At 37.3% G+C, this 24499-nt stretch overlaps 1 protein-coding gene across 3 annotated transcripts; it reads left to right on the plus strand.

Annotated features, from left to right (window-relative positions):
• The first annotated feature begins 836 nt into the window (after nucleotides 1–836).
• On the plus strand, nucleotides 837–22017 carry SPDL1 (spindle apparatus coiled-coil protein 1). Of its 3 annotated transcripts, XM_054486986.2 has the most exons (12): nucleotides 837–1093; nucleotides 5433–5614; nucleotides 8068–8244; nucleotides 10381–10575; nucleotides 11174–11323; nucleotides 11421–11519; nucleotides 11598–11708; nucleotides 13575–13715; nucleotides 15703–15806; nucleotides 16199–16386; nucleotides 18510–18855; nucleotides 21301–22017. In XM_054486986.2, exons 2-12 carry the CDS (start codon nucleotides 5456–5458, stop codon nucleotides 21446–21448), a joined length of 1818 nt encoding a protein of 605 aa, XP_054342961.1. In that variant the 5' UTR covers nucleotides 837–1093; nucleotides 5433–5455; the 3' UTR covers nucleotides 21449–22017. The 3 variants fall into 3 exon arrangements, with proteins under 3 accessions (XP_054342961.1, XP_054342960.1, XP_063521412.1); XM_054486985.2 differs by lacking the exon at nucleotides 21301–22017 and having other exon boundaries at nucleotides 840–1093; nucleotides 18510–20350; XM_063665342.1 differs by lacking the exons at nucleotides 837–1093; nucleotides 5433–5614; nucleotides 21301–22017 and adding an exon at nucleotides 5669–7849 and having other exon boundaries at nucleotides 18510–20350.
• Nucleotides 22018–24499: the final 2482 nt, after the last annotated feature.

A 24499-nucleotide genomic window follows, 5' to 3' on the forward strand; every position in this document is an offset into this window, starting at 1 on the left:
TTCCCCAGAAATTGTGTTATAAAGAGAAGAAAACAAATGGGGTCGTTGCTGACTGGGGTCAAGGAGGATTTTTTATAAAATGAAATCATGAAATGATTTTATGGCAATCACTGCAGCATGTTTATGAGCTGATAGGGACGATCCAATAGAGAAGAAAAAACTGAAGATGCAAAAAAGAGCAGTTAGAGCCAAGTTCTCAAATAGGCAAGAAAAGATGGGCTCGAAAGAACGACATGATCCATGTAACAGTTACTAGGACTCATCAGTGCTCATTAAATGTTAGCTATTATTATTTCTGATCGCTTCGATTTTTGAATAGGCTTACAAAACATTATTATAGGTTTTGTAAAACATTATTATAGGTTTACAAAACATTATTATTAAAAACACATGCAAACAGCTTGGACTCTAAGTCAGACTGCATTCAATTCTAGTTCTACCACTTGGACAAGGCACTTTTTTTCTTCGGGCTTTTTCTCTGTAGAAAACGAGGAGTAATATCTGCCTCATAAGGCTGTGGGCTTAACTGAGATAATCTGTAAACTTTAGCACATGGTGGGAACTCAAATATTAACGCCAGTATTACCACTGGTAGGGTGCATGAGATCGCACGATGGTGCCAAAGGTGACTCTCCACCGCCCAGCCCAGCGACACTGTTCCCCTAGAAGGCACTGTCGTAAAAACAAACAAAAAAAAACGAACAAACAAAACACCAAAACACGGAAACTAAAAGCAAATACTTAGAAGACATGCAAGAAACCAGCCCAAGGAAAAATTTATGTGAAGGAGCCACGTCTGCACCTGCGCCTGCGCCAAGCTCACGGTGCGCCACTTGCACATGCGCAGTAGCTGTAGGAGGGGGCGGGCGCTCCATTGGGCGTTTCTCTTAGTTTTTCCTTTACGCGCGGCTTGGGCGGACGTCTCGTGAGATGTGGGACTTCTCGCGGGAACTGCATTCAAAAAGCCCAGGCGCTTACTCGAGGGTTAGCTGAGTGAATGAGCCGGCGACTGTGGAGTTAGCGTCCTGAATGTGAACGCCCTGATCTCCCATTAGGAGCCGCTGGCTGCGGCGGCAGGGGACCAACGTGAGAGGTAGGGGCAAGGGTCCTGATGGGAGGTGGGTGTGGAGAGCGGCAGTGGGGAGGGTCGAACAGGCCCTAAAGAAAGCTAGGGGCCGGGGTCTCGGCCGAGGCCTTTAGCTGAAACATCTCCTTCCCCAGAACTCTGGGGTCTTATACACTGGGTTCCGAGCCGGTCTCATCTTCCGTTGGACCGCCTCGCTCCCCTCAGGGATTCCGGACAAATATGGAAGGCTGGGTCGGTTGCCGGGTCCTCAAAACGATAACCGCCACTAGATCTGCTCTGTGCGGTACGGTAGCCTCTAGCCTGCACTGAGAAATGGTGCAGATGGGAGATACACACTGGGTTTCAGAGATAGCGCACAAAGAGTAATATCTCATTAATAATTTTTATAATGATTACATGTTGAAATGATAATGTTTTTAATGTATTTGTTTAAATAGGTAAATTAATTTTTCATCTGTGTTTACTTTTTAAAACGTGATGGCTCCTAGAACATTTAAAATCACGTACATGGCTCGCGTTATATTTCTGCTGGACAGCACTGCCCCAGCCGTGTGTCAGATTCTACCCTAATTGCTTTTCATTCGTTATCTCATTTAATCCTTTCAATAACCGATTAGGTGGGTGTTATTGCGCTTGTTTTTATAGATGATTAAACAAGAAATTAAATAACTTGTCCAAGTTCATGCAGCCAGTGAGTAGTGGAGGCGGGGTAAGAACTCAGACAGTTTGATTCCCAGAGTTTCCTGTCTCCCAAATGCTTTGTGTGTGCTATATTTTTGAGAAGCAGGACAGAAAAATGGTTGCCGCACCAGGGTTTGTAGGTAGATTCTAGTTCCCATCACACTTCGCCTTTTAACTTGCGGGTAACCCTAAGCAAGTTACCTAAAACTTTCTATGCCTCAGCTTGCATGTGTAAAATGAGGGAAATACCTTCAACCTCTTGAAGTTGTTGAGATTGAATAAGAATGTGTATAAAGCACCAAGCACAATGTCTGTCACACATTAGTAGTTTTTAATCAACCACGGCTATCTCTCTTTGTAGATTGATAGGTTAACTCTTTCTCATCCGTTAGACCTCTGCTGAAAAGTTACCTCCTCAGGAAAATTTTTTTGTCCATGTTCGCTTCTACGCGCTGCCCCCCCAGATTAGGACAGCTCCCCCTTGTTACAGGCTCAGGTAGCATACATCTCTCTCTTGCACTTATCATACTTGTAACTTGATAGTTCAATTACTTGATTTAATGTCTTTTACTAATAGATTGTAGGATTCAAGAAGACAGGAATATTGTTTTAGGTTACCATTGTGTTGTCAACACTAGCACAATGTCTGACACAGTAAGAATTCCAGCAAATCTTTTGAATAAACTAGAGCAAATTTTTTTTGGCTTCTCTGGATATGCCTGGCTGGAATGTCTTGAGGTTAACCCTATTTTTATTTTGGTAGTTGAGATGACAGTATTTACTTAACTCAGGCTTATCAAGATAATTAGATGAGATAATATATTTGAAGCACTTAGCATGGCAAATGGTAAATCCTTAACAAATGTAAGTTATTGTAAACAGTACAACATTTAGTTGGCTGGCCCTATCATGTACAGGCTTTGAAAAGGTCTTGCATTTTAGAGCAGTGACTGCCAAGCTGGGATTACCTAGAACACCTTTTTTTCTCTTAAAACCCTGTATCTCTTCCCTTGTCTTCATTCTCAAAGACCTTGCTTCCTAATTCATTGATAAATTGAAGCAGTTAAAAGGTTACTTACACAGACTTCCACCACTATACCTGCTTATCAGCATCCGAACTCATATACTTTGGTTTAAATGAAATATCCATACTTCTATTAAAACCAGTCTCTGCATTAAACGTCATCCTGTTTATTCAGGGACATCACTAGCAATTCTCCAGTGTCTTCTAGATCATCAGTTTTTCTTCTCTCCTGGATTTATCCCATGGCCTACAAAATAACAGTGTTATTTTTTTCCATCTTAAAAATAAATTAAAAAACTTGTCCCTGCTTCCTCTCCAACTGCTGCTCCGTTTATCCGTTATCCTTTGCATCAAACCTGTGCTTGCTGTCTTTATTTATCTCCTACCATTCTCTCTCAAAGGCATTCTAGTTAGGCTTTCACCCCCACCTGTATATCAAAACTGCTCTTGTCACCAGAGACCTCCAGGAATTCAGGTTCAATGGCCAGTTCTCTGCTCTCACCTTAATTGCCTTAGCAGCATCTGGCATGATTGATTACTCCCACCTCCTTAATACACTGTTTATTGCCTTCTAGGACAACACATACTCCTGGTTTTCCCTTTACCTCACTGGTCACTCCTGATTCTCCGCTGTCTTCTTCCCTACCTCATAACAGGGTTCAGTTTCTCTTTAAATACTTTGGTCCATTTCTCTTTAAATACTTTTATCCTCTATAGACTGATAATTCTCAAATTTACATATCCAGCCAAGATTCCTCTTCTCATATATCCAATTGCCTACTTGACATAGTTCATGTTCAAAACTCGAATTCCTGATTTTATTTCCAAAACATTATTTACATCAGTGCTTCAGCTGATAGCAATTCCATTTTACTAGGTGCTCAGGCCAGAAGGCTTGGAGGCATTTTTTACTTCTCCCTTTTTCACACATCCCAAATTATATCTTTCAGAAAATCCTATTGACCTTACCTTCAAAACCTTCACAATCTGGCCATTTCTCACAGCCTCCAATGCTGCCACCCTAGTCTGAGCCATTTCACATGGTCTCTGCTTCCAGCCTTGTTCCCCTTCTAAACTAGTCAACATAGCAACCAAAATGATTCTTTTAAATTGTATCAGATCCTCTACTTCAGACTTTGGAATGACTTCCCATGTCACCCAGAGTAGGAGCCAAAGTCCTTATAATGGCCTGATTTGCCCACTCTCTACTATCTCTTAGCCAAATTTCACTCCCTGGGCTTCTTCCTGCCTTAAGGATTCCCCTCTTGCTGGAACATTCTTCTTCTAAATAGCTGCATGGCTGATTCTCTCATCTTCTGCCTCCTGGTTACATCACCTGTCTCTTCTTCCCAGATTCTTATTCTGTTCTATTTTTTCTTATCTCCCCTTTCTAATTTATTAATATTCTGTTACTTACTGTTTATCTTCCCCTCCTGGAATGTAAGTTTCATGAGGGAGGAGCTTTTTTTTCATCCATTTTGTTCCCTGATGAATCTGAACTGCCCAGAATGGAACCTAGTATATAAGGCATTCAAGAAATACTTGTTCAGTGAATGACTACATTGACTTGAGACATGGGGAACATCTTGTAATGGCCTGGTGCCCTTTGAAGGCAAAGGTGAATTTGAGTCTTGCTTAGGAGGCTGGGACCAAATAGTAAAGGATAATTAGTAAGGTTGATTAAAGTGGAACGTTTCTATATATAATGTTTAAGTCTTTGTTTATAAATCTAGAATGAAAGCAACATCCTTTAATTCTTATGGATATGGTTTCTATTTTTGCATACTTTTATGAATAACTAGAAAAATACTAGTGAATCTCTTTCCAGGAAAGCAGATTTAATATATTCAGGAAGTTAACACTGTTGTGAAAAATTACAGACATGATATTCCTTACTTTACCTTATGAGCCTCATTCACAGCTGCCTTTTTATATTTTATGTATTTATAGTACCCAGACCTTCCTTTTCTGGTGGTATTATTGTTATTATCATTATTATTTCTCAAGACAGTGTCTTGCTCTGTCAGTGCCATGATCATAACTCACTGAAGCCTCTAACTCCATCAATTTTCCCTCCTTAGCCTCCCAAGTAGCTAGGACTACAGGGGCTTGCCACCATCCCCACCTTATTTCTATTGATTGATTGATTGAGATGGAGTCTTGCTATGTTGCTCAGGCTGGTCTCAAATTCCTGGCCTCAAGTAATCCTCCCTAGTTGTTGGGATTACAAGCATGAGCCACCATAACTGCTACTATGAGGTTTCTTGATTACTTTTTTTGTTATTCCCTTAATTTTGATTATATGGATAGTGGTCCAATTATGAGACCAACCTTACCTTAACGTATTGGAAGCTTAGCATACAACAACTAAACAGTTTTCTGATGGTGAACTGTTTAGAAGCAAAATTAAACGTATTCTATTCCACTCTTTAATTTTTGATCCCAAATCAGTAACAGAATTGTCAGAACAGTTCTTGCTCTTGGAACAAGAATGCAAATTTGACTACTTATTAGTCAGGAAGAAAATTTTAATGTTTTTATACAGCAGTAGTATTGAGTAGATATATTTCTTCTATTATTGATATTATTGCATGGAGTTTTTTGTATAAGCTTAAGTAGTTTTATTTCCTCTATTTACAGTTGGCTAAAAAAAAGAAGAGAACATGGAGGCAGATATAATCGCAAATCTTCGATGCAGGCTCAAAGAGGCTGAAGAAGAGCGACTAAAAGCTGCACAGTATGGTTTACAACTAGTAGAGAGTCAAAATGAATTACAGAATCAACTGGATAAATGTCGTAATGAAATGATGACCATGACTGAGGTAGGACTCTGGACTCCTCTGTCTGCAAGAGTGTGCTTAGCTATTGAAGATTTGTCCTGTTTAGTAATTAATAGTAGTAGTAGTTTATTCTTTTCTGAAGATTTTAGATCTAGTTCCCACCCTGCCCCGTCCCTGTTAAAAAAAAAATGAACTAAATGAATTCCTGTTATTCTTTCCAACCTAGTATATTCAGAGTTTGAAAGATCAAGTTATCATTACTCTCTTTGCCACATTTACTACCAGATTTTGCTTTGTCTGGACACTTCCTAGATGACCTCGCTTGTTTTACACCTCTAAACATCTAAGTGCCCCATGACACTACACCAAGCCCTTAGTTCCCCCTCTGAAATCTAGGTTTGTGTTCAACTGCCCACTAATAGACTTCTCAAACTTAACACAGACAGAAGAGTGAATTCCCTGTCCGTTAACCAAATATTCTTTTACATTTTTTTTTAGCTTATTTAGTAAATGTAATAGCATTCAGTTTCTTGAACACCAAAAATCTTTGGTATATAAAGATTTTTGGTATATTTTTGGTTTCTTTATATACAAAAATCTAGAACTTTTAGTCAATATCTTCCCTTTATTTCTCACATTTCACTCATTAGTAAGTTCTAAGAACTGGACTACAAAGCATGTATCTTTGCTACTGGCACTGTAGTCCAGATCACCATCATCGCTCCTAGACAAGTAATGTAGCCTTCTGTCCGGGTTGCCTGCTTCCATTGTTGCCATTCACGCCATTCATTCTTCACTCAGAGTCTAAGTGGTCATGGAAGAATACACCAAAGGTCATGCCACAGCCCTGCTAAAAACCATACAACAGCTTCTGATTTTATTCTGATCTGAGCTCCATCCTTGGATTTGTAGATCCCTATGTGACCTGACTCCTGCCAAGCTTCTGACCTCACCTCAAACTGCTTTGCCTTATTCTTGACTATACTAGTCCTCCCTTATGGGCTTTACACCAGCTATTGCCTGTTTTTGAGTTGTTTGCCCCTCACTGCTCTTGGGTTGAGTCCTCAGACTTCAGCTTTCAGTTAAATGTCACCTCAGCAGAGAGGCCAACCCTTACTATGTAATGTAAAGTTGCCCTGATTCACTTTTTTTTTTTTTTTTGAAACACGGTCTCGCTTAGTTACCCAGGCTGGAATGCAGTGGCGCAATCTTGGCTCACTGCATCCTCCACCTCCTGGGTTCAAGAGATTCTCCTGCCTCAGCCTTCCGAGTAGCTGGGATTACAGATGTGTGCCACCACATCCGGCTAATTTTTGTGTTTTTAGTAGAGATGGGGTTTCACCATGTTGGCCAGGCTGGTCTTGAAATCGTGGCTTCAAGTAATCTGCCTGCCTCAGCCTGCCAAAGTGCTGGGATTACAGGCATGAGCCACTGTGCCCGGCCCTGATTCACTCTTAATTATCTGCATTGCTAATTATCTCTAGATTATAAACTCCATGAGAGAGGGAATCTTGTATGCCTCGTTCACTATCCTGAATGCCTGCCACACAATTATTTCTTAAAAGAATGAATGAATAAATCTGGGTAATTTAGCAAATGCTCAGTAGCATATTTAAACTTGAATCTCAACATTGTAAATATGGCAGGTAAAAAATATCTGTAGCAGGTAAAAATAACTAGTGATGGCAACCTTTGTGTTTCTACATAGTACTGTTGTAAACCAAGAACTGAGTGCAAAGTCATAAAGGCAAAGTAAAGATTACAAATATCACTAATAGAAAATAAAACTGTTATACTTAATCATTTGGAGTCATAACTTATATTTCAGTGTTTAACAGTTAATACTCTTTGCCTTCCTTTAAAATAAAATCGTTTTTGAGGGGAATATTTTATCATTTTTTAAAGCCTCTTGAAGGAGTTCATACTCATAACCTTTTTAATGTCTAAACTTCCCTGTGAGTAAGCAAAAGCCCTTCTAATTACTCCTTTTGTCTCAGCACTGCATTCATTTTGATAGACATTTTGTGAACATTTCTCAGATGACTACATTCTGAAAGTAAAGGCTAATTCAGTATTTCTTTTTTTTTCAACTATTATTACTACTACATTGTGTTCAGAGCTACAAGTAGAGCATCTTATTATCAAACTAATAATTCTCATGAGGAAAGCTTAAGTGCTGGTAAATCTTTTTTTGTTGTTAGCAGAGATTACTTGACTTGACGTGTTGACATACCATGGAGCACATTTTACTTCTTGACAAGGCACGGAAGCAGTAAGGTATCCCTTGCATGGGTTTAACATAGTCTCGAAATACATCTCAGGGGTTTATTAAGACTGATTAACTACAAAGTTATTCCAGGTTTAACATGTCTTCGTTATTTGGAAAGCAGCAAATGCTTGAAATAAGAATGAAACAATTGAAGTTGAAAACTGATTATATGTAATGGCTTTAGGCTATTTTTATGTAATTGAATTGTAATTGAATCTGTTTTCAGAGTTATGAACAAGAAAAATATACCCTTCAAAGAGAAGTTGAACTCAAGAGTCGAATGTTAGAAAGTTTGAGCTGCGAATGTGAAGCTATTAAACAACAACAAAAAATGCACCTGGAGAAATTGGAAGAACAACTAAGCAGAAGCCATGGACAGGAAGTGAATGAACTAAGAACTAAGGTTGGGATATCTGCGTTTTTCAGCGCAAAATAGTCCATATTTATGCAGCCATCTGTAAACTTTAGATGATAAAGATTTTCTTAAGTGTCAGCTTTGCAAAATAGCCAAGATCTAAGTCTTCATTATCTTAATATTGGGGGTGGGAACACTGAGATACAAGAGTTTGTCTAAGGGACTTGTATAAATTATATCCTACTACTTAAATACAATTATTTAATTTTGGTTGCTGGATATTTGTGAAGGTTTAGTTTAGTGACTAGCATGGCCTCTTTGCTGATAGTGGGTACAGCAGCCCCTTGCAGAAAGCCTGGTCTCCTAGCCTTCCCTGCAGTCAGTGGTATGCTTTGTAATTCTGTAAAACAGACCAGTAGTTTCTTACTAGTTAATGTGTATTACAAATGACACTTTATAGTTTGTTTACTGAAGATAAACTAATACATGTGATCCAGTTCTTACAATAATTATGTGGGAAGGTACCATTATTATCTCCATATACCAGATGAAAGAGCCAGTGTTTAGACAGACTGAGTAAATTGGATGCAATTCAAGAACTAGAAATTCTCCATCTAGATTTGAACTGAGGCTGTCTGACTCCAAAGGCTGGGTTACTGAATCACTACATAGTCTAACAGCATGTTACACTGGCTCCATTTCAAACATAAATGCAAGATAAATGATTGGTCAGTGGTTTTCCCTTTTCCCAGCTACCCAACGCTTTCAGGTTGCTTCTAAGGAATCCAGAACTTTTTATCATGGATCTGCTTTGTGTATAGTCTATACTCTGACTTTTCCAGACACTGTCTACCAAAACTTGCCTGACTTTTGTCCTCCTTTCTCAGAAGTCTGTTACCCAATTTTCAGCTTTTTGTATAGCAGCCTCTAAGATTTTTCTTTTTCTGTATGCCACCTATACTATTACTTAATTTCTCATTGACTCTCTTTAAATGTTTACTGATTTTAAGAAACATCAATGAAATTCCTCTTTTTTTTTCTCCTTTTTTTTTTTTGAGGCAGAGTCTCACACTGTCGCCTAGGCTGGAGTGCAGTGGCATGATCTCGGCTCACCTGCAACCTCCGCCTCCTGGGTTCAAACGATTCTCCCACCTCAGGCTCCTAAGTAGCTGGGATTGCAGGTGTGTGCCACCACTCCCGGCTAATTTTTGTATTTTAATAGAGACGGGGTTTCACCATGTTGGTCAGGCTGGTCTGTAACTCCTGACCTCGTGATCTGCCTGCTTTGGCCTCGCAAAGTGCTGGGATTACAGGCCTGAGCCACCATGCCTGGCCAAAATTACATATTTAAGCTTGCTTATTTTTTCGTAGTATACACTAAAACAAACATAGCTATCTAAATATACCTTTGTGTAATATATAATCATCTTGCATACCACTCTGACAGGTAATATCATCCAGCTTGTCTGAAACTAGTCGGATTTGAGGCCCTAATGACTGATAATGATGTGCTTTTTTCCCCCTCTGGTTGTTATTTTTATTTTTGTGATAGTTTTCATCACCTAAACAAAAAAGAGTAATAAAGGGAGTATTCAGGGACTGAGGTAAGGCTAATTATAGAGATGGCTTTTTTTTTTTTTTTTTTTTTTTTGTGGAGCAAAGAGTACATTAGTGAAATATTTTGTTTTACTGATTTTCTCAAATCACTTATGCCAAAATTTGGAGTTTTTTTCAGTACCTTTTCTTCTCTTATTTTTCACATTAAATTCATCAAGTTCTAAGAACTTGACCTACAAAACATCTATGATGCTACTGCCACTCCAATCCAGACCTTCATCATCTCTTCTCTGGACTACTGCTGTAGTCTTCTGACCAGGTTGCTTGCTTCCATTGTTTCTCTTCATGCCACTCATTCGTCACACAGTAGCCAAGTGGTCAGCATCATAGTGCCTCCAGATTGCTTCTGAAGCATCCAGACCCACCCTGATTACTCATGGATTATTTCTATGTTTATTAAACAAGGTGTGTCACTATCTGTTAAAAGATGCCTAACCTTGGGCAAATAGGAAACTCCAATAGTATCATCATTCAGTAAGTTTGGTTCAATCAGTTCAATCAGTGATGTTTTTTTAGAAAGAAAATGACTTTCAATTTATGAATTTTTTTTTTTTTTTTTGGCTTTAGATAGAAAAACTGAAAGTGGAATTAGATGAAGCCAGGCTTAGTGAAAAGCAGCTGAAGCACCAGGTAGATCATCAGAAGGAACTCCTCTCTTGTAAGTCAGAGGAACTGCGCGTAATGTCTGAACGTGTGCAGGAAAGCATGTCTTCAGAGATGCTGGCTCTTCAAATTGAGCTGACAGAAATGGAGAGTATGAAGGTAATTTTTAATGGCATGTGTTTCTCAGGGTTTTCTCTTTTTTTCTCTGGCATATTTTTACATGTTTTGGTAATAATTCTTAAGAGCTAGTTTGAAGGCTGAAACATTTTTTGACCTAACTTGCGTCTAACTAATTAAAAAATGGGGTTTTTTTTAGGTGGATGACTTCATTCGTAATATAACCTTAGATTATATGATTATGTAAGGCAGCCTTTCTTTTAGATTATTGAAATCTCTGGAAGAATTTAGAGGCATATACTCTGATCCCAGATTTTATCATAAGAGCCCAGTGTAAAACGTTGGCTCAGTGGAAGTTGAAATGCATGTGAACTTGGTTTTTTCATTGAAAGCTAAGGTTAATTAAAAATTAAAGCCTGAAATTCATAGAGGAAAAAGGGCAGTCTCTAAAGCCGTTTGTTTTCTTGCTGAAAAATGTAACAGTACTAGTAATTTCTATTATTTTAGTATGTGCCTGACAACTTTTGACTGGTTCTTTAGTTTTAATTTTGGATGTGAACCACAACTGAGATAAACTGAGCAGCTGCCAAACGAAAGATTATTCAAGAGAATTTCCTCCTTTTCAATTCCTGTTAAATAGACCACCCTCAAAGAAGAAGTGAATGAACTACAATACAGACAAGAACAGCTGGAACTTCTTATTGCTAACCTAATGCGCCAGGTAGACCGGCTTAAAGAGGAAAAAGAGGAGCGAGAGAAAGAAGCAGTTTCTTACTATAATGCCCTGGAGGTACTATGATTACAGTAACATCATATTTTCATTTATCATAACTTATTTTCTTGCTAATCTAATCTCTGTTGCCTATATTGTTTTCTTTTGAATTTAGAAAGCTCGTGTAGCAAATCAGGATCTTCAGGTACAGTTGGACCAGGCACTCCAGCAAGCCTTGGATCCCAATAGTAAAGGCAACTCTTTGTTTGCAGAGGTACTTATAAGTATCCTAACTACTAAATTGGTATTTTCATTTACTACCAGAACAATTAAGCATGTTAATATTTTGTAGGTGGAAGATCGAAGGGCAGCAATGGAACGTCAGCTTATCAGTATGAAAGTCAAGTATCAGTCACTAAAGAAGCAAAATGTATTTAACAGAGAACAGATGCAGAGAATGAAGGTATAGAACTTTCAAAGGTTTATTAAACATTTTGTGTCAGCATTACATGTACAAATACATCAAAGAAACTAGCTTTTTCTGCAAGGAGTGTACTTATGTAGTTATTTCTAGAACTGCATGATTTCAAAAAATCAGTTTTGAAATTAAAAGATTCATTTATACTTTAAAAATCTTGGAATAAATATTTAGTAATAGTATATTTAGCAGTGATTTTTGTTTGTTTGTTTTAATGGTTACTCACTAGCTTTGACTTTAATCTTTCTTTGTGGAGTAGAAGAATTTATTTCTTATTCTTGGCCTGATTTCTTTCCAAGCATAGCCCTAGGGTTCCTACTTCAGCTGAAACTCGCTGCCTCACCATTCCTCTGCTCTTTCACCAAGGCTTATTATGGAGTGAAATTTGGATTATTCAGGGTTCCCTTTCCTTGTAGCCCCTCAAGTCAAGCACATAGACCCTTTTAATTTTATGGGTTTTGTTGGTTGTCATTCTAGCCAAATAAGAGGTAGCAGAAAAACATGTGGAAATTAGAAAGATTTCAGTATTGTAACAGTCCTTAGAATCCTGATCCCTCATCCATTGTGCCTCACTCTACTGAGGTAGTAATTGGAATCTGAAAAGGCTTCCTTCCTTTTATTCAGAATGATGGGCTTTGCCAAAGAAATGGGAAAGGTTAATGGTTAAACTTGGGAGTTAGGTGGATTTGGGTTTGAATCATAGTTTTGTCACTTGCTAGCTCTGTGACCTTGGATAAGTATTTTAACTTTCAAAGCATCAGTACCTCATCTATTAAGTGGAGATGATAGAACCCCCTCTTAGAATTGTCCTACAGTTCAATGAAAGTGTAGTAAAATACTTACCTGCTGCTTAGCAAATGAGTGTTTAATGAACAACAGCTGTGAATTTTATTTCTAAGGATTTCCAGACTGTGCTGCCTCATTTCCTGAGACTCTCCCCTGTCTGGGAAGTATTTCTTTATAAATTTTCTCACGTTTACTTTAGTTTTCTTACAGTATTTGTTGGGGTTACTTTTAATCTACCAATGTTGCATGATATCCCAAACTATCTTTAGAGACTAGAAGCATTGTGAATCTTAGGCTAAGTGGGCCTAGCCTCCAATCTGAAACAGGAACAAAAAGGATATCCTTTAAAATGTTAAAAGTCATCTGCAACCTCATATCATTGCTTGCTTTACTCAAAACTATATTTAAACTAATAGGCACTCTTTTCAACTCCAGAAATTTCCAAAGGCAGAAAGAAATGCTAGATTTAGAGTCTACTTAATTTCCCTCTGGTAGCTTTGTAACTCCAGATTTGGGGTGGGGGAGGTGTAATTAGGTAAGTTGAGTGCTGCTCTAAAAAAATTAAAACATGGTATATTGAAGATTACCCCAGTATACCAAGATAGCCTTTTATCTTTGCTTTTCATGTCATTTGTGAATCTAACATTTGTGGCTGTCAGTAGCTTGGTTTTCCTCACTTAATTAAAGTTAATTAAAATTTTTGAGAAACCCATCAGAACCTTAATAAGAGTGAGTGCTTATGATAAGCAGTCTGCAGCATTTGGCCAGGCTTACTTACCGGTTCAGTGGTGTGCTTTCAGACCATAGCCATGCAAGTCAGTTTTATGTTTCACAGAAGTACAAATAATTACATTACAGACTTCAGTTATCATTCATAAGTAGTCAAAATAAGTATTCAAATGTTACGTCTACAAAAAAAATTTCTTATTAGATTAGAAATAGCTAATTTAGTTAGTTTCCAAAATGAGTTCAAAGTAATATAGTACAAATTATGAATTGTATCAAAAAAGTAGTTGTTAGAACCTTTCTCTCACTTAATTAGAGGGGGTAATTTTATTTTTCTAGTTACAAATCGCCACGTTGCTACAGATGAAAGGGTCTCAAACTGAATTTGAGCAGCAGGAACGGTTGCTTGCCATGTTGGAACAGAAGAATGGTGAAATAAAACATCTTTTAGGTGAAATTAGAAATCTGGAGAAATTTAAGGTATGTATAACACTTAAAAAAACACACATCCAAATTTTGATTTGAATACCTTAAAATTTGGTTTGTTTTTTAAGTTTAAATTATTAATAAATATCTTGTAGGAGATACTTTGAGACTAAGTAAATGCCTGTTTCTCCTTATACTTAAACATCCATTGGTGATTCTTGCCTGAAACATAATTCTGTGATGATTGCTAAATGAGTAATTCCATCACTTCTTCTATATTTATTAGTTGGAATTTTAATACAGGGACAGAAGAGAAAAATCTTTTTCCTCACTTATTCATTCATTTATTTATATCTGTATAGCCTCATGGATTCTTATTTTATCCTATGAGTTATAATCCATTGCTTACTTTATTTACTCTGATACTCAAATTGTCCCAGATTTGATAGTCAAAGTGCTCTTACTTGAATACTTCCTTACTCTATGGCACAACAAGGTTTTCCTAGCTCACCTGCCCCACTTCTGGGATTAGCATTTCTTCAAGGAACATTGGTTTATTTTAGTGGAGAATGGTATTTGTGTAAGCATTTGTGTGTGTTCAAGAATTCACCCATGTTTTCTACTAGTACATGGGTGGTTTCATTTTTTTTCATTTTTTACATTTAGAGATCTGATCCCCATTGAAGTTCATTTTTGTATATAATTTGAGGTATAAATCTAATTTTATCTTCTTCTAAATAAGTAGACAGTTGTCCCAGAGTCATTTGTTACAAAATCAATCTTGATCCCAGTGATTTGAGTTGACACCTTTATCATACATCAAGTTTCCCTATATACTTGAGTCTGTTTCTAAATTTTCTGTCTATGCCATTGGTCTGCTTCTCTGTGTGTCAGTACCACACTGTTTTATTAATTATAAAGGCTTTTAAGTATGTTTATCTGGTAGGACTATTTCCTCACTGTACTTTTTATTTTTCAGTGTTTTCCTGTCTATTTTTGAATGTTAGCTTTCATTTACAAACATCTTGTCTAGCACCAAAAAAAGCTTGTTGGCTTTCTATTAAAATTGCATGCAATTTAAGATTGTATAAATTAACTTACGGAACATTGATATCTTCATTAACCTCCTAATGAACTAAAGTTTTAAATGACAAATTTTTGTAAATGTTAATAACCTCTTAGGCATTCTAAATTGTAGCCATTAGTATGTCATAAAATCTTAATTAAGTTTACATAACTTTATTTCTGTGTCTTATAAAAACTGTTGAAAGAATTACAAATTTGGTTAAATTGGCAGCCTTATGTGTTCCATCAGTGGCCCCAGAACTATACTTTGAAAATTATGACCTAAAGTATAATAATAATAATAATAAGAAGAAGAAGAAGAAGAAGAAGAAGAAGAAGAAGAAAAAAATTAAAAAATAAAAAAAATAAAAAATTTAAAAAAAAAAGAAAATTATGGCCTTAAATCAGGGGAACTTTATTTATAACCTGAAATTGTTTCAAGTTTTTAAGCAGATTTACCTTTTTTATCCCACTAGAGAAATGTATAGTTTCCATCAGTCTCAGAAGAGCTTGCACTACATTCTTGCCTGGGGTGGGGGGAAGAACCTCAGAAGAGGGCGACACGAAATATAAATGTAAGGCTCTCATCTTTCTGTCATATTTTTCCAGTTTATGGTTTTGTTGCAAAGGCCAGAACTCAATCCAGCAGGCATTTATTTTTCTATTTTCAAAGCCAGGAGAGGGAAGGCAGAGCATGTAGGTAAGGCTAGAAGCCTAGGCCTTGGAGTCAGATTTGGGTTCCGATTCTCTCTTCTTGGTTTACTTTCCTCTGCATTCGGAGCCTGTTTCCTTATCTGTAAGAGAGGAATGTTAATTATTTACCTACTTCAGAAGGCAAATAAGTTAAATGGGTAGTTCTTAGCGTAGTACACGCCAAGGGATATAAATTCAGGAAGTGATGGTGCTATTATTAATAAACATACACTAACCTTATTTGTTATTTATTTTAAGTAATACAAATTTTTGCTTTTTTAAGAATTTATATGAAAGTATGGAATCTAAGCCTTCAGTCGACTCTGGTGCTCTGGAAGATAACACCTATTATACAGATTTACTTCAGATGAAGCTGGATAACTTAAAGTAAGTGTCTGGGTTGGTGGATGGAAAGATGGACATGTCACTTGCTTACTATAGTAGTGTCAGTGACTACAAAGTTTTTTTGAAATTGCCAAAGGAAATTTTCCGAAAAGAAAGGTAACAAAAATATCTTTGTGCAGATATTCATGCGTGAATACATTTGAAAGACTATTTCCTCCTTTGTCCATTTCCTTTCAAGAATGCATGAGTATTTTTTAAATTTAACACTACTGTTGTTAAGGATTATTTAAATTGTTTATTGTTTCTTTGTTACTAAAAACCCCAGAAAAATGTATTTTTAACTAAGAATTCAAATATGCAATGAAATATTTATGCCACTACACTTATTATATGCTGTTTTAATACTCGTTGGTTCTCCTTTTTTATTATCATAGCAAAGAAATTGAAAGCACTAAAGGTGAATTGTCCATACAGCGAATGAAAGCATTATTTGAGAGCCAACGGGCTCTAGATATTGAGCGAAAACTTTTTGCAAATGAAAGATGCCTCCAGCTTTCAGAAAGTGAAAATATGAAACTGAGAGCTAAACTAGATGAATTGAAACTAAAATATGAACCTGAAGGTATGTATGTCTCATATATTTTTGTCTTTTAAATTATGAGTAATCCTGAGAAATTATATCAAATTATTTTCTTACTGTAGTTTTATGCAAATCTGTTACAAACTCATTTGTAGTTATATACCTATAGTTAATAAAGCAAATTTATTGTGTAAAATAGGTAGGAAAATTCCGAGAGAACTGGATACTGGGTGTGCATGAATATAACATGTATCGTTTTTGGATATCTAAATTCATCATACTGTATAGTAGAAACTTGAGATTTGAGACTTTCCCGTTTTAAGATTACAGTATATTATGTCATACCTAATAGTTTAATTATGTTGAAGCAGCTGATGTTTGGAAGCTATAAGAGGTAGGACTGTTTATAGAATATCTAAAGTAATGGAGACTTTAAAAAGGTGGGTCTTTATCTCTGCCTCTGATGGAAGTCTGGAGGAGGCCTCCCAGGACTGGGAAAGCACTCCATGGTATCAAGATTCAGGCTTCTTGTGTTTGTTGGTCTGCTGCCATCCCGTTGAGCAGAATTTAATCATGCAGCCTCACCTGCTGACAGGAAAGGCTGAGAAATGCAGTCTTGATTCTCAGGGACCATGTTCATAACTAAATATTGGGAATTCTTTTCTTAAGGAAGAACAGTTAGCTAGGCATGGTGGCTCGTGCCTGTAATCCCAGCTCTTGGGGAGGCAGAGGGAGGAGGATAGCTGTGCCCAGGAATTTGAGATTTGCTTGGGCAATATAGCAAGACCCCATTCTCCACCAAAAGGGGGGGAAAAAGGAAAGAACAGTGAAACATATTAGGGAATATCTAGCAAGTTTAATGACTGAGCTAGAAAGTAGCCTAACCATACAGTCTCTGCATCTTACATACTACAGAGAGTGAAGTTTACTGTATGTAAATTCAAAAACAAAAGGCCAAGTGTGAAGGAGTCTAAGAATGTGATGGTTCTACAGCACCCCTTCCCTAAAAGAGTGTTACATGTTTTAGGTTAAGGATTCTCAACAAGCTTTTGTCCCTGCACTCTGCACATGCCTCAGTCTCTCTTCGTATTGTCTCAGTGAACTGCTATGATTCTCAACAATAGTGGGGAGGTTGCCAAAAATAGGAAGGTTTTTACACAATTTTAAAAGGCTTCTCTTGCTCTTACTCGTTTTGTTTCTTCCATGATTCTGATAGGTTCCCCTGATTAAGAATTATCTGTTATGAATTTCAAACATCTGTTGAACTGAACACAGCAAATAGACAGGAGGCAGGGTAGTGAATCCTGATAATGTGGGTTTCAAAGGAGCAGTGCCAGAAAAAGGGGAAATCATGGCCTAAAAGCAACAATGTAGAGCAAAAACAGCAACCCCTTGTGCTACCAGGGTTCCTCAGACTCCACTAACATTTTGATTTTGAAAATGAAACACATTGATAATGGTCATAGGGAAAAGATATTAGAGCAGTTAATTCAGTGGCTGTGTGTATGACCTGTTTAGATAGAATGGTATTAGGCCATGAGGATAGAAGATATTGCAGTAGTCTTTGATGAGACATGATAGGATTGGACTAGGGAAGTATCCATCATAAAAGTAGTCTGATTCTGCTTATATTTTGTAGGTAGAGCTAACAGGCATATATTACCAATATTCAGAAAGTTTGGCCTATTCTTATCATTTAATCCTTCTAACACACAATACCAAGTGAAGTGGGTGCTTTTAATCCCCATTTTACAGATAAAATGAAGCTCAGAGAGGTTAAATAATTCCCCAAAGACATGGCTGCCAAATACAAGGATTAGGATTCGAACCTCAACTCTGCCACTGTCTCTTCATCTCCACACTGAGATCTTATGAACCACCTTTTTCAAAACACCAAGAGAGAACACTGAAGCATTCATGCCTAGAGTCAAAATATTGAATTCCCAAGGAAAAATATATAGCCAAATAAACTTTAAAATATGTAGTTTATATAGATTCCATGATAAAGAATAAAAGGTTGAAACAAACGATGCATTTCAGTGAGGAGATGGTTGCATTTTAAAAGAATGGAAAAAGGTATACATATAACTAGTTCTGGCTTCTTGTGTTGATTGTGTCTTTGCTTTCTTAGATTTTTTCTTTTCCCCACTCGTTTTTATTCTCAGAGACAGTTGAAGTGCCTGTACTGAAAAAGAGGCGTGAGGTGCTGCCTGTGGATATAACCACCTCTAAAGATGCACGTGTCAACAACAGTGCTGTCGGGGGAGAAGTTTATCGATTACCACCTCAGAAAGAGGAGACACAGTCCTGCCCTAACAGTTTAGAAGATAACAACTTGCAATTAGAAAAATCAGTTTCTATACACACACCAGTAGTCAGTCTCTCTCCTCACAAAAATCTGCCCGTGGATATGCAGCTAAAGAAGGAAAAGAAATGTGTGAGACTCATAGGAGTTCCCGCTGACGCTGAAGCCTTAAGTGAAAGAAGTGGAAACACCCCTAACTCTCCCAGGTCAGTGTCCTCTTTTCTTCCAGGCAGCCAGCAGACCTCTCCATCTCTCCTCTCTCGCTGTATGAACTGTGCTGTCTGTTTCTTTATCTACTTTCTTACAATTGCATGCAGTATAATTCCTCAGTTTCATCTACCTACCTTCAACTTTTCCAGAACTTTAAGAAAGACTAAACTGATTGGAAAGGGAAAGGACTCCTGAATAAGGCAATCACATTAAAAAGTTACACGTTTCTGTTTCATGAAAGGGAATATCACAGTCTAACACGTCTCTGAATGTTTTATCAGTTTGAATAAATGTACTGTTATTTTTCTCCTGGTTCAAGCATGGCCATGAAAGAAAAATTAACTTACTGTCTCAAAGGGCTTTCCAGTAGTCTAAGAAATTTCAGCCTTCTAGGAAACTTAGGTGAATTTTTTATGTCTTTTGAAGTTGCTTATCCTAGGCCTTCAAAAATGGGCTTTAATACTTATTTTGACATTTTTACATATCAAAGCTAACTCATTTTCATTGTTTCCAAAACTTGAAAGCCCTAGTTTCTGCATAATTGAGTTTGTGACTAAAAGAAATAGTGTCAGATATGTGTGTCTGAAGGAATTAATGTCCCAAGGGCTTTGTCCTTTAAAAAAATAAAAATAATCGAGGTCAGAAGGTACGAGAAAGTGAATGGAAGGGAAAGGTAAGTAGCAGTGGCTGAGGCTCCAGTTCTGGATGTGTGCAGCAGGAGAAGTGAATGAGGAAATTGAAGAAAGTAAAAGAAAGATGAAGGATGTCTGCATGCAATGGGATTGTTAGAGGCATTTAAAACAAATATCTAGACTTTCAAAAAGATGTGCCAATAGCTAGCCTGGATTATCTCCTATGAAATGAGATGTTGAAGGTGCTACTAGGGCTACATTAGTCTTAGAGAGTAGAGACAGATTAATAAGACATTTTACTAATGTGCATTTGAGTAGAGAGAGTAAGACAGCCCAATGTAAAAGGGCTTCCTTATATGTTTTATCTGATTTCTCTCCAAGTCTTCAGTGCTACTAAATGTAATAGTCAACAGTAAAAGCACTTTAACAATGTTAGCTGCTGTTATTATAAGGCATAGGAATTTTATTACTCCTTCCTTGGATTTTTATATAATGTTATAACCTTTGAGTCACATAAAATAAAAGCTTGCCATTCTTAAGGAAAAAGTAACTTCAAATGAGTGTCTGCCGCATACCCATGGTTTCAAAGAGTTCTGAAATGAATCCAGCAGATTATGCCTGTTTATATGTGATGCATTGTATAAACATCCTTGACCAGTGTATATTTCTAGAGGTGGATTTCCAGAATTGATAAGTGCCAGCCTTGCTATCTGTATTGTCTTCATTCCTTTTTCTGCCTTTTTTTGCTTGATAAAAAATCACTTAAGCAAATGTATGTGGCTAATTGACTCAAGTAGCACGTTGGAAACTTTTTGTCTTGTTAGTTAAACAAAAAATAAAATAACCACGAAACATTTGTGTGTGTGTGTGTGTGTGAGTCCATCTGCTAACTTAAGATGTTTCCAACTCTTTGTTTTCTGCCTGTTTAACTTAGATACACAATCCTAAGATAATTTTGGAAAAATAAATATGGCTTTTATTGGGAACTTCACTATTGCATGCTTTACAAAACTAATTGGTGTTCTTGTTACCAAGAATCTTTACATGCCTTTAAGAATATCTCTCTACTGTTTATCTTTTCTTTATTCTACTAGTTGAAACTCAATTTTTTAATATGAAACAAATAGACATCTATTCATGCAGCCCAAGATTCCATGTTATTTTTGTCTTTTGTATGTCATGTTAACATTAAAATATTGCTGTAACATTTCAGTTTTTGTGTTAGGTGTGCTTATCATGACAGGTGCCCTGTCATATTTTAATTCTTTAATTTAGACCTTGCCATGACTTTTTAAAGATATTATTTAGACTTAAAAAATAATTGGCCCAGCGTGGTGCCTCACACCTGTAATCTCAGCACTTTGGGAGGCTGAGGCAGGTGGATCATGAGGTCAAGAGATCAAGACCATCCTGACCAACGTGGTGAAACCCTGTCTCTACTAAAAATACAAAAATTAGCTGCGTGTGGGGGTGCACACCTATAGTCCCAGCTACTCGGGTGGCTGAGGCAGGAGAATCGCTTGAACCTGGGAGGCAGAGGTTGCAGTGAGCTGAGATCATGCCACTGCACTCCAGCCTGGTGACAGAGTGAGACTCTGTCTCAAAAAATAATAATAATAATAATTGAGCCTATTGAGCTAAAAAGACTTTTAGAGAGCCAGTGACTTGATATTCTTACAGTATTAGAGTCAACTATATTTTTTTTCTTTGAATACCATGCCTTATTGGAGGCCCATTATACTGGGGGTTTGTTTCTTCAATCCTTCATAACCACATTTGAATTCAGAGTGGATGCTTTAATGCCTGTAGGTTAGCTGCTGAATCAAAGCTCCAAACAGAAGTTAAAGAAGGAAAAGAAACTGCAAGCAAATTGGAAAAAGAAACTTGTAAGAAATCACACCCTATTCTATATGTGTCTTCTAAATCTACTCCAGAGACCCAGTGCCCTCAACAGTAAAGACTTTTCTTTAATAAGAGTACGGTACCACTTGCCTCAAAAGTTACTGTGGTGCTTAAGATTGTCTTTATCTGACGTATATCACCTTCTGGGTTATTTACTCATTGTGCCAGAACCTGGCATTTTCACGTGCCTTTGACCAAGTGTTCAGAATTTGCTTGACTCTAACCTGGAGAGCTGCTTAAGTGATGACCCTTCATGGAGCTTCTATGACAGTGAATAAACTATTAACTGAAGGAAAATGTTATAATTAATGTATCTATTTGCTGCATTGTATATGGATTAAATGATAAAAACAAGTAATCTACCCTCAGAGCCATGTATTTGAGAACGCTTAAATCATATTTTCCTATGTACTTTTTTTTATAGACTTAGTTTTAAACTAGTTGTAAAAATAGGAAGGTTGTAAACTATGTTGTAAAAATAGGAAACGTGGCTAAAAATATAAACATTATATTGTTTCAGGATTTTGTCAGTGTTTAAAGAACCAATGTTCATCTTTGTATTTATATACATGATTTAAATTTTGTCTAAAATTTTAAATAAAACTGCAGTGATTTATCCTTAAATTTCTTACTCTCTATAGGTAACAGGATGTTATCAAAAGGGAATAAAAAGCACTTTGGGAGGCTGAGGCGGGTGGATCGCTTGAGCCCAGGAATTTGAGACCAGCCTGGGCTACATGGCAAAACCCCGTATCTACAAAAAAATACAAAAAATTAGCTAGGCATGATGGTGCACACCTGTAGTCCCAGCTAGTCCGGAGGCTGAGGTGGTAGGATCATCTGAGCCCAGTAAGGAGGTCGAGGCTGTAGTTGAGCTGTGATCATACTGCTGCACTCCAGCCTGGGCAACACAGCAAGACCCTGTCTCTAAAAAAAAGTGGGGGAAATAAATAAGGGGAAAAAAGAAACCTCAGGAATTCGTAATTCCCTTATGTATAATTTTATATATAATTTTATGGTTAATTATATGTACATATACAGACGGTCCCTGACATAACAATGGTTTGACTTAATGATTTTTCAACTTTTCAGTGGTACAAAAACAGTATGCATTCAGTAGAAACTGTACTTCAAGTACCCATATGACCATTCTGTTTCTCACTTTCAGTACAGTACTCAATAAATCACATAAGATATTCAACACTTTATGATAAAATAGACTTTGTGTTAGATGATTTTGCCCAGTAGTAAACCAGTGTAAGTTTTCTGAGCACATTTAAGGCAGGCTAGGCTGAGCTATAATGTTCATTAGGTTAGGTGTATTAAATGCATTTTTGACTTAATATTTTCAACTTATGGGTATATCGAATTGTAACTCCATTGTAGGTCAAGGAGCATCTGCATATATACATACATACATACATACATACATACATACATACAGGTCAAGGAGCATCTGCATACATACATACATACATAGATTTAATTCTAAACTTTCCAAATACTCTTTCATTTAAATGATTATAGTTTTACAACAATTTCATATATTCTATAGGTAGGAGAATTAGGGTTTTCCAGAGAAATAGAACCAATAGGATGTGTGTGTATATAAAGATTTATTTTCAAGAATTGGTTCACATGCTTGTGGGGGCAAGTCCAAACTTGTAGGGTGGGCCAGCAGACTGGAGACCAGGGAAGGGAAGAGCTGATGAGTTCAAGTCCGAAAGCCATCACACTAAAGACCCAGGGAGATAACTGCCACTGCAGTTCAAGTTCAAAGGCTGTCCGCATCAGAATTTCCCTTTGCTGGGGTAGGTGAGTCTTTCCATCTGGGACTTCAATTCATTGGATGAAACCCATTCACATTAGAGAAGGCAATCTGCTTTAAGTCCACTGATTTAAATGCTGATCTCACCCAAAAACATCCTCACAGAAACGTTCAGAATAATGTTCGACCATGTATCTGGGCACCGTGGGCCAGCTAAGTTGATATTCGCAACGGATATCTGTTCCAATTAGTCTATTGAAGCTGGGTGCAGTGGCTCACGCCGGTAGTCCCAGCACATTGGGAGACCGAGGCGGGTGGATCACCTGAAGTCGGGAGTTTGAGACTAGCCCGGCCAACATGGTGAAACCCTGTCTCTACTAAAAATACAAAAAAATTATCCAGGCGTGGTGGCTCATGCTTGTAATCCTAGCTAGTCGGGAGGCTGAGGCAGGAGAATCGCTTGAACCTCAGAGGCGTACGTTGCAGTGAGCCGAGATGGCACCACTGCACTCCAGCCTGGGTGACAGCATGAGACTCTGTCTCAAAAAAAAAAAAAAAAAAGATAAGATGAGTCTATTGAAACATAGGTAAAAAGAAATTATCTTTAAATTACATAAGCTTGTTTAAGTTTATAATAAATTAATAAATTACTACATAAATCTACATAAATTAATAAACTACTTTGAATTTTTTGCAAAAAACATACTCTAGAATATACATATTAAATAATATGTCTTGCAAGAAGAAGCTGAAGGCACTAGGGAACTGCATTAGTCTGTTCTCATACTGCTATAAAGAAATACCTGAGACTGGGTCATTTACAAAGAAAAGAGGGTTAATTGGCTTATGGTTCTGCAGGCTGGTAGCATGGCTGGGGAGGCCTCGGAAACTTCCAATCAGGTGGAAGGCAAAGGGGATGCAGACACATCTTCACATGGCTGGAACAGAAGAGAAGGGCCTGGTGCTACACACTTTTAAAACCAGGTTTCAGGAGAACTCACTATCACAGGAAAGGGGGAAATCTGCCCCCATGATTCCATCACCTACCACCAGGCCCACCTTCCAACACCGGAGATTACAATTTGAGAAGAGATTTGGGTGGGAACACAAACCCAAACCATATCAGGAAAAAGTAATTTCAACCTGAGGATATCAAACGAGTGGCCATATTCATACTGCATATTAGAGAATGTAGATCAATTCCTTCCAACATGAGCTGTGTGCTAGGGATACAAAAATAAGCCCTTAGAGCTCACAGTTTAAAATACCCATGTAGCTGAGAAGTGGTAGTGGTGGTGTTGCTAGTAATTGTTTCATCTGAAATTTGAATCAATCTAA

Source organism: Pongo pygmaeus, chromosome 4 (genome assembly GCF_028885625.2).
Source record: "Pongo pygmaeus isolate AG05252 chromosome 4, NHGRI_mPonPyg2-v2.0_pri, whole genome shotgun sequence".
Classification (NCBI taxonomy): Eukaryota; Metazoa; Chordata; class Mammalia; order Primates; family Hominidae; genus Pongo; species Pongo pygmaeus.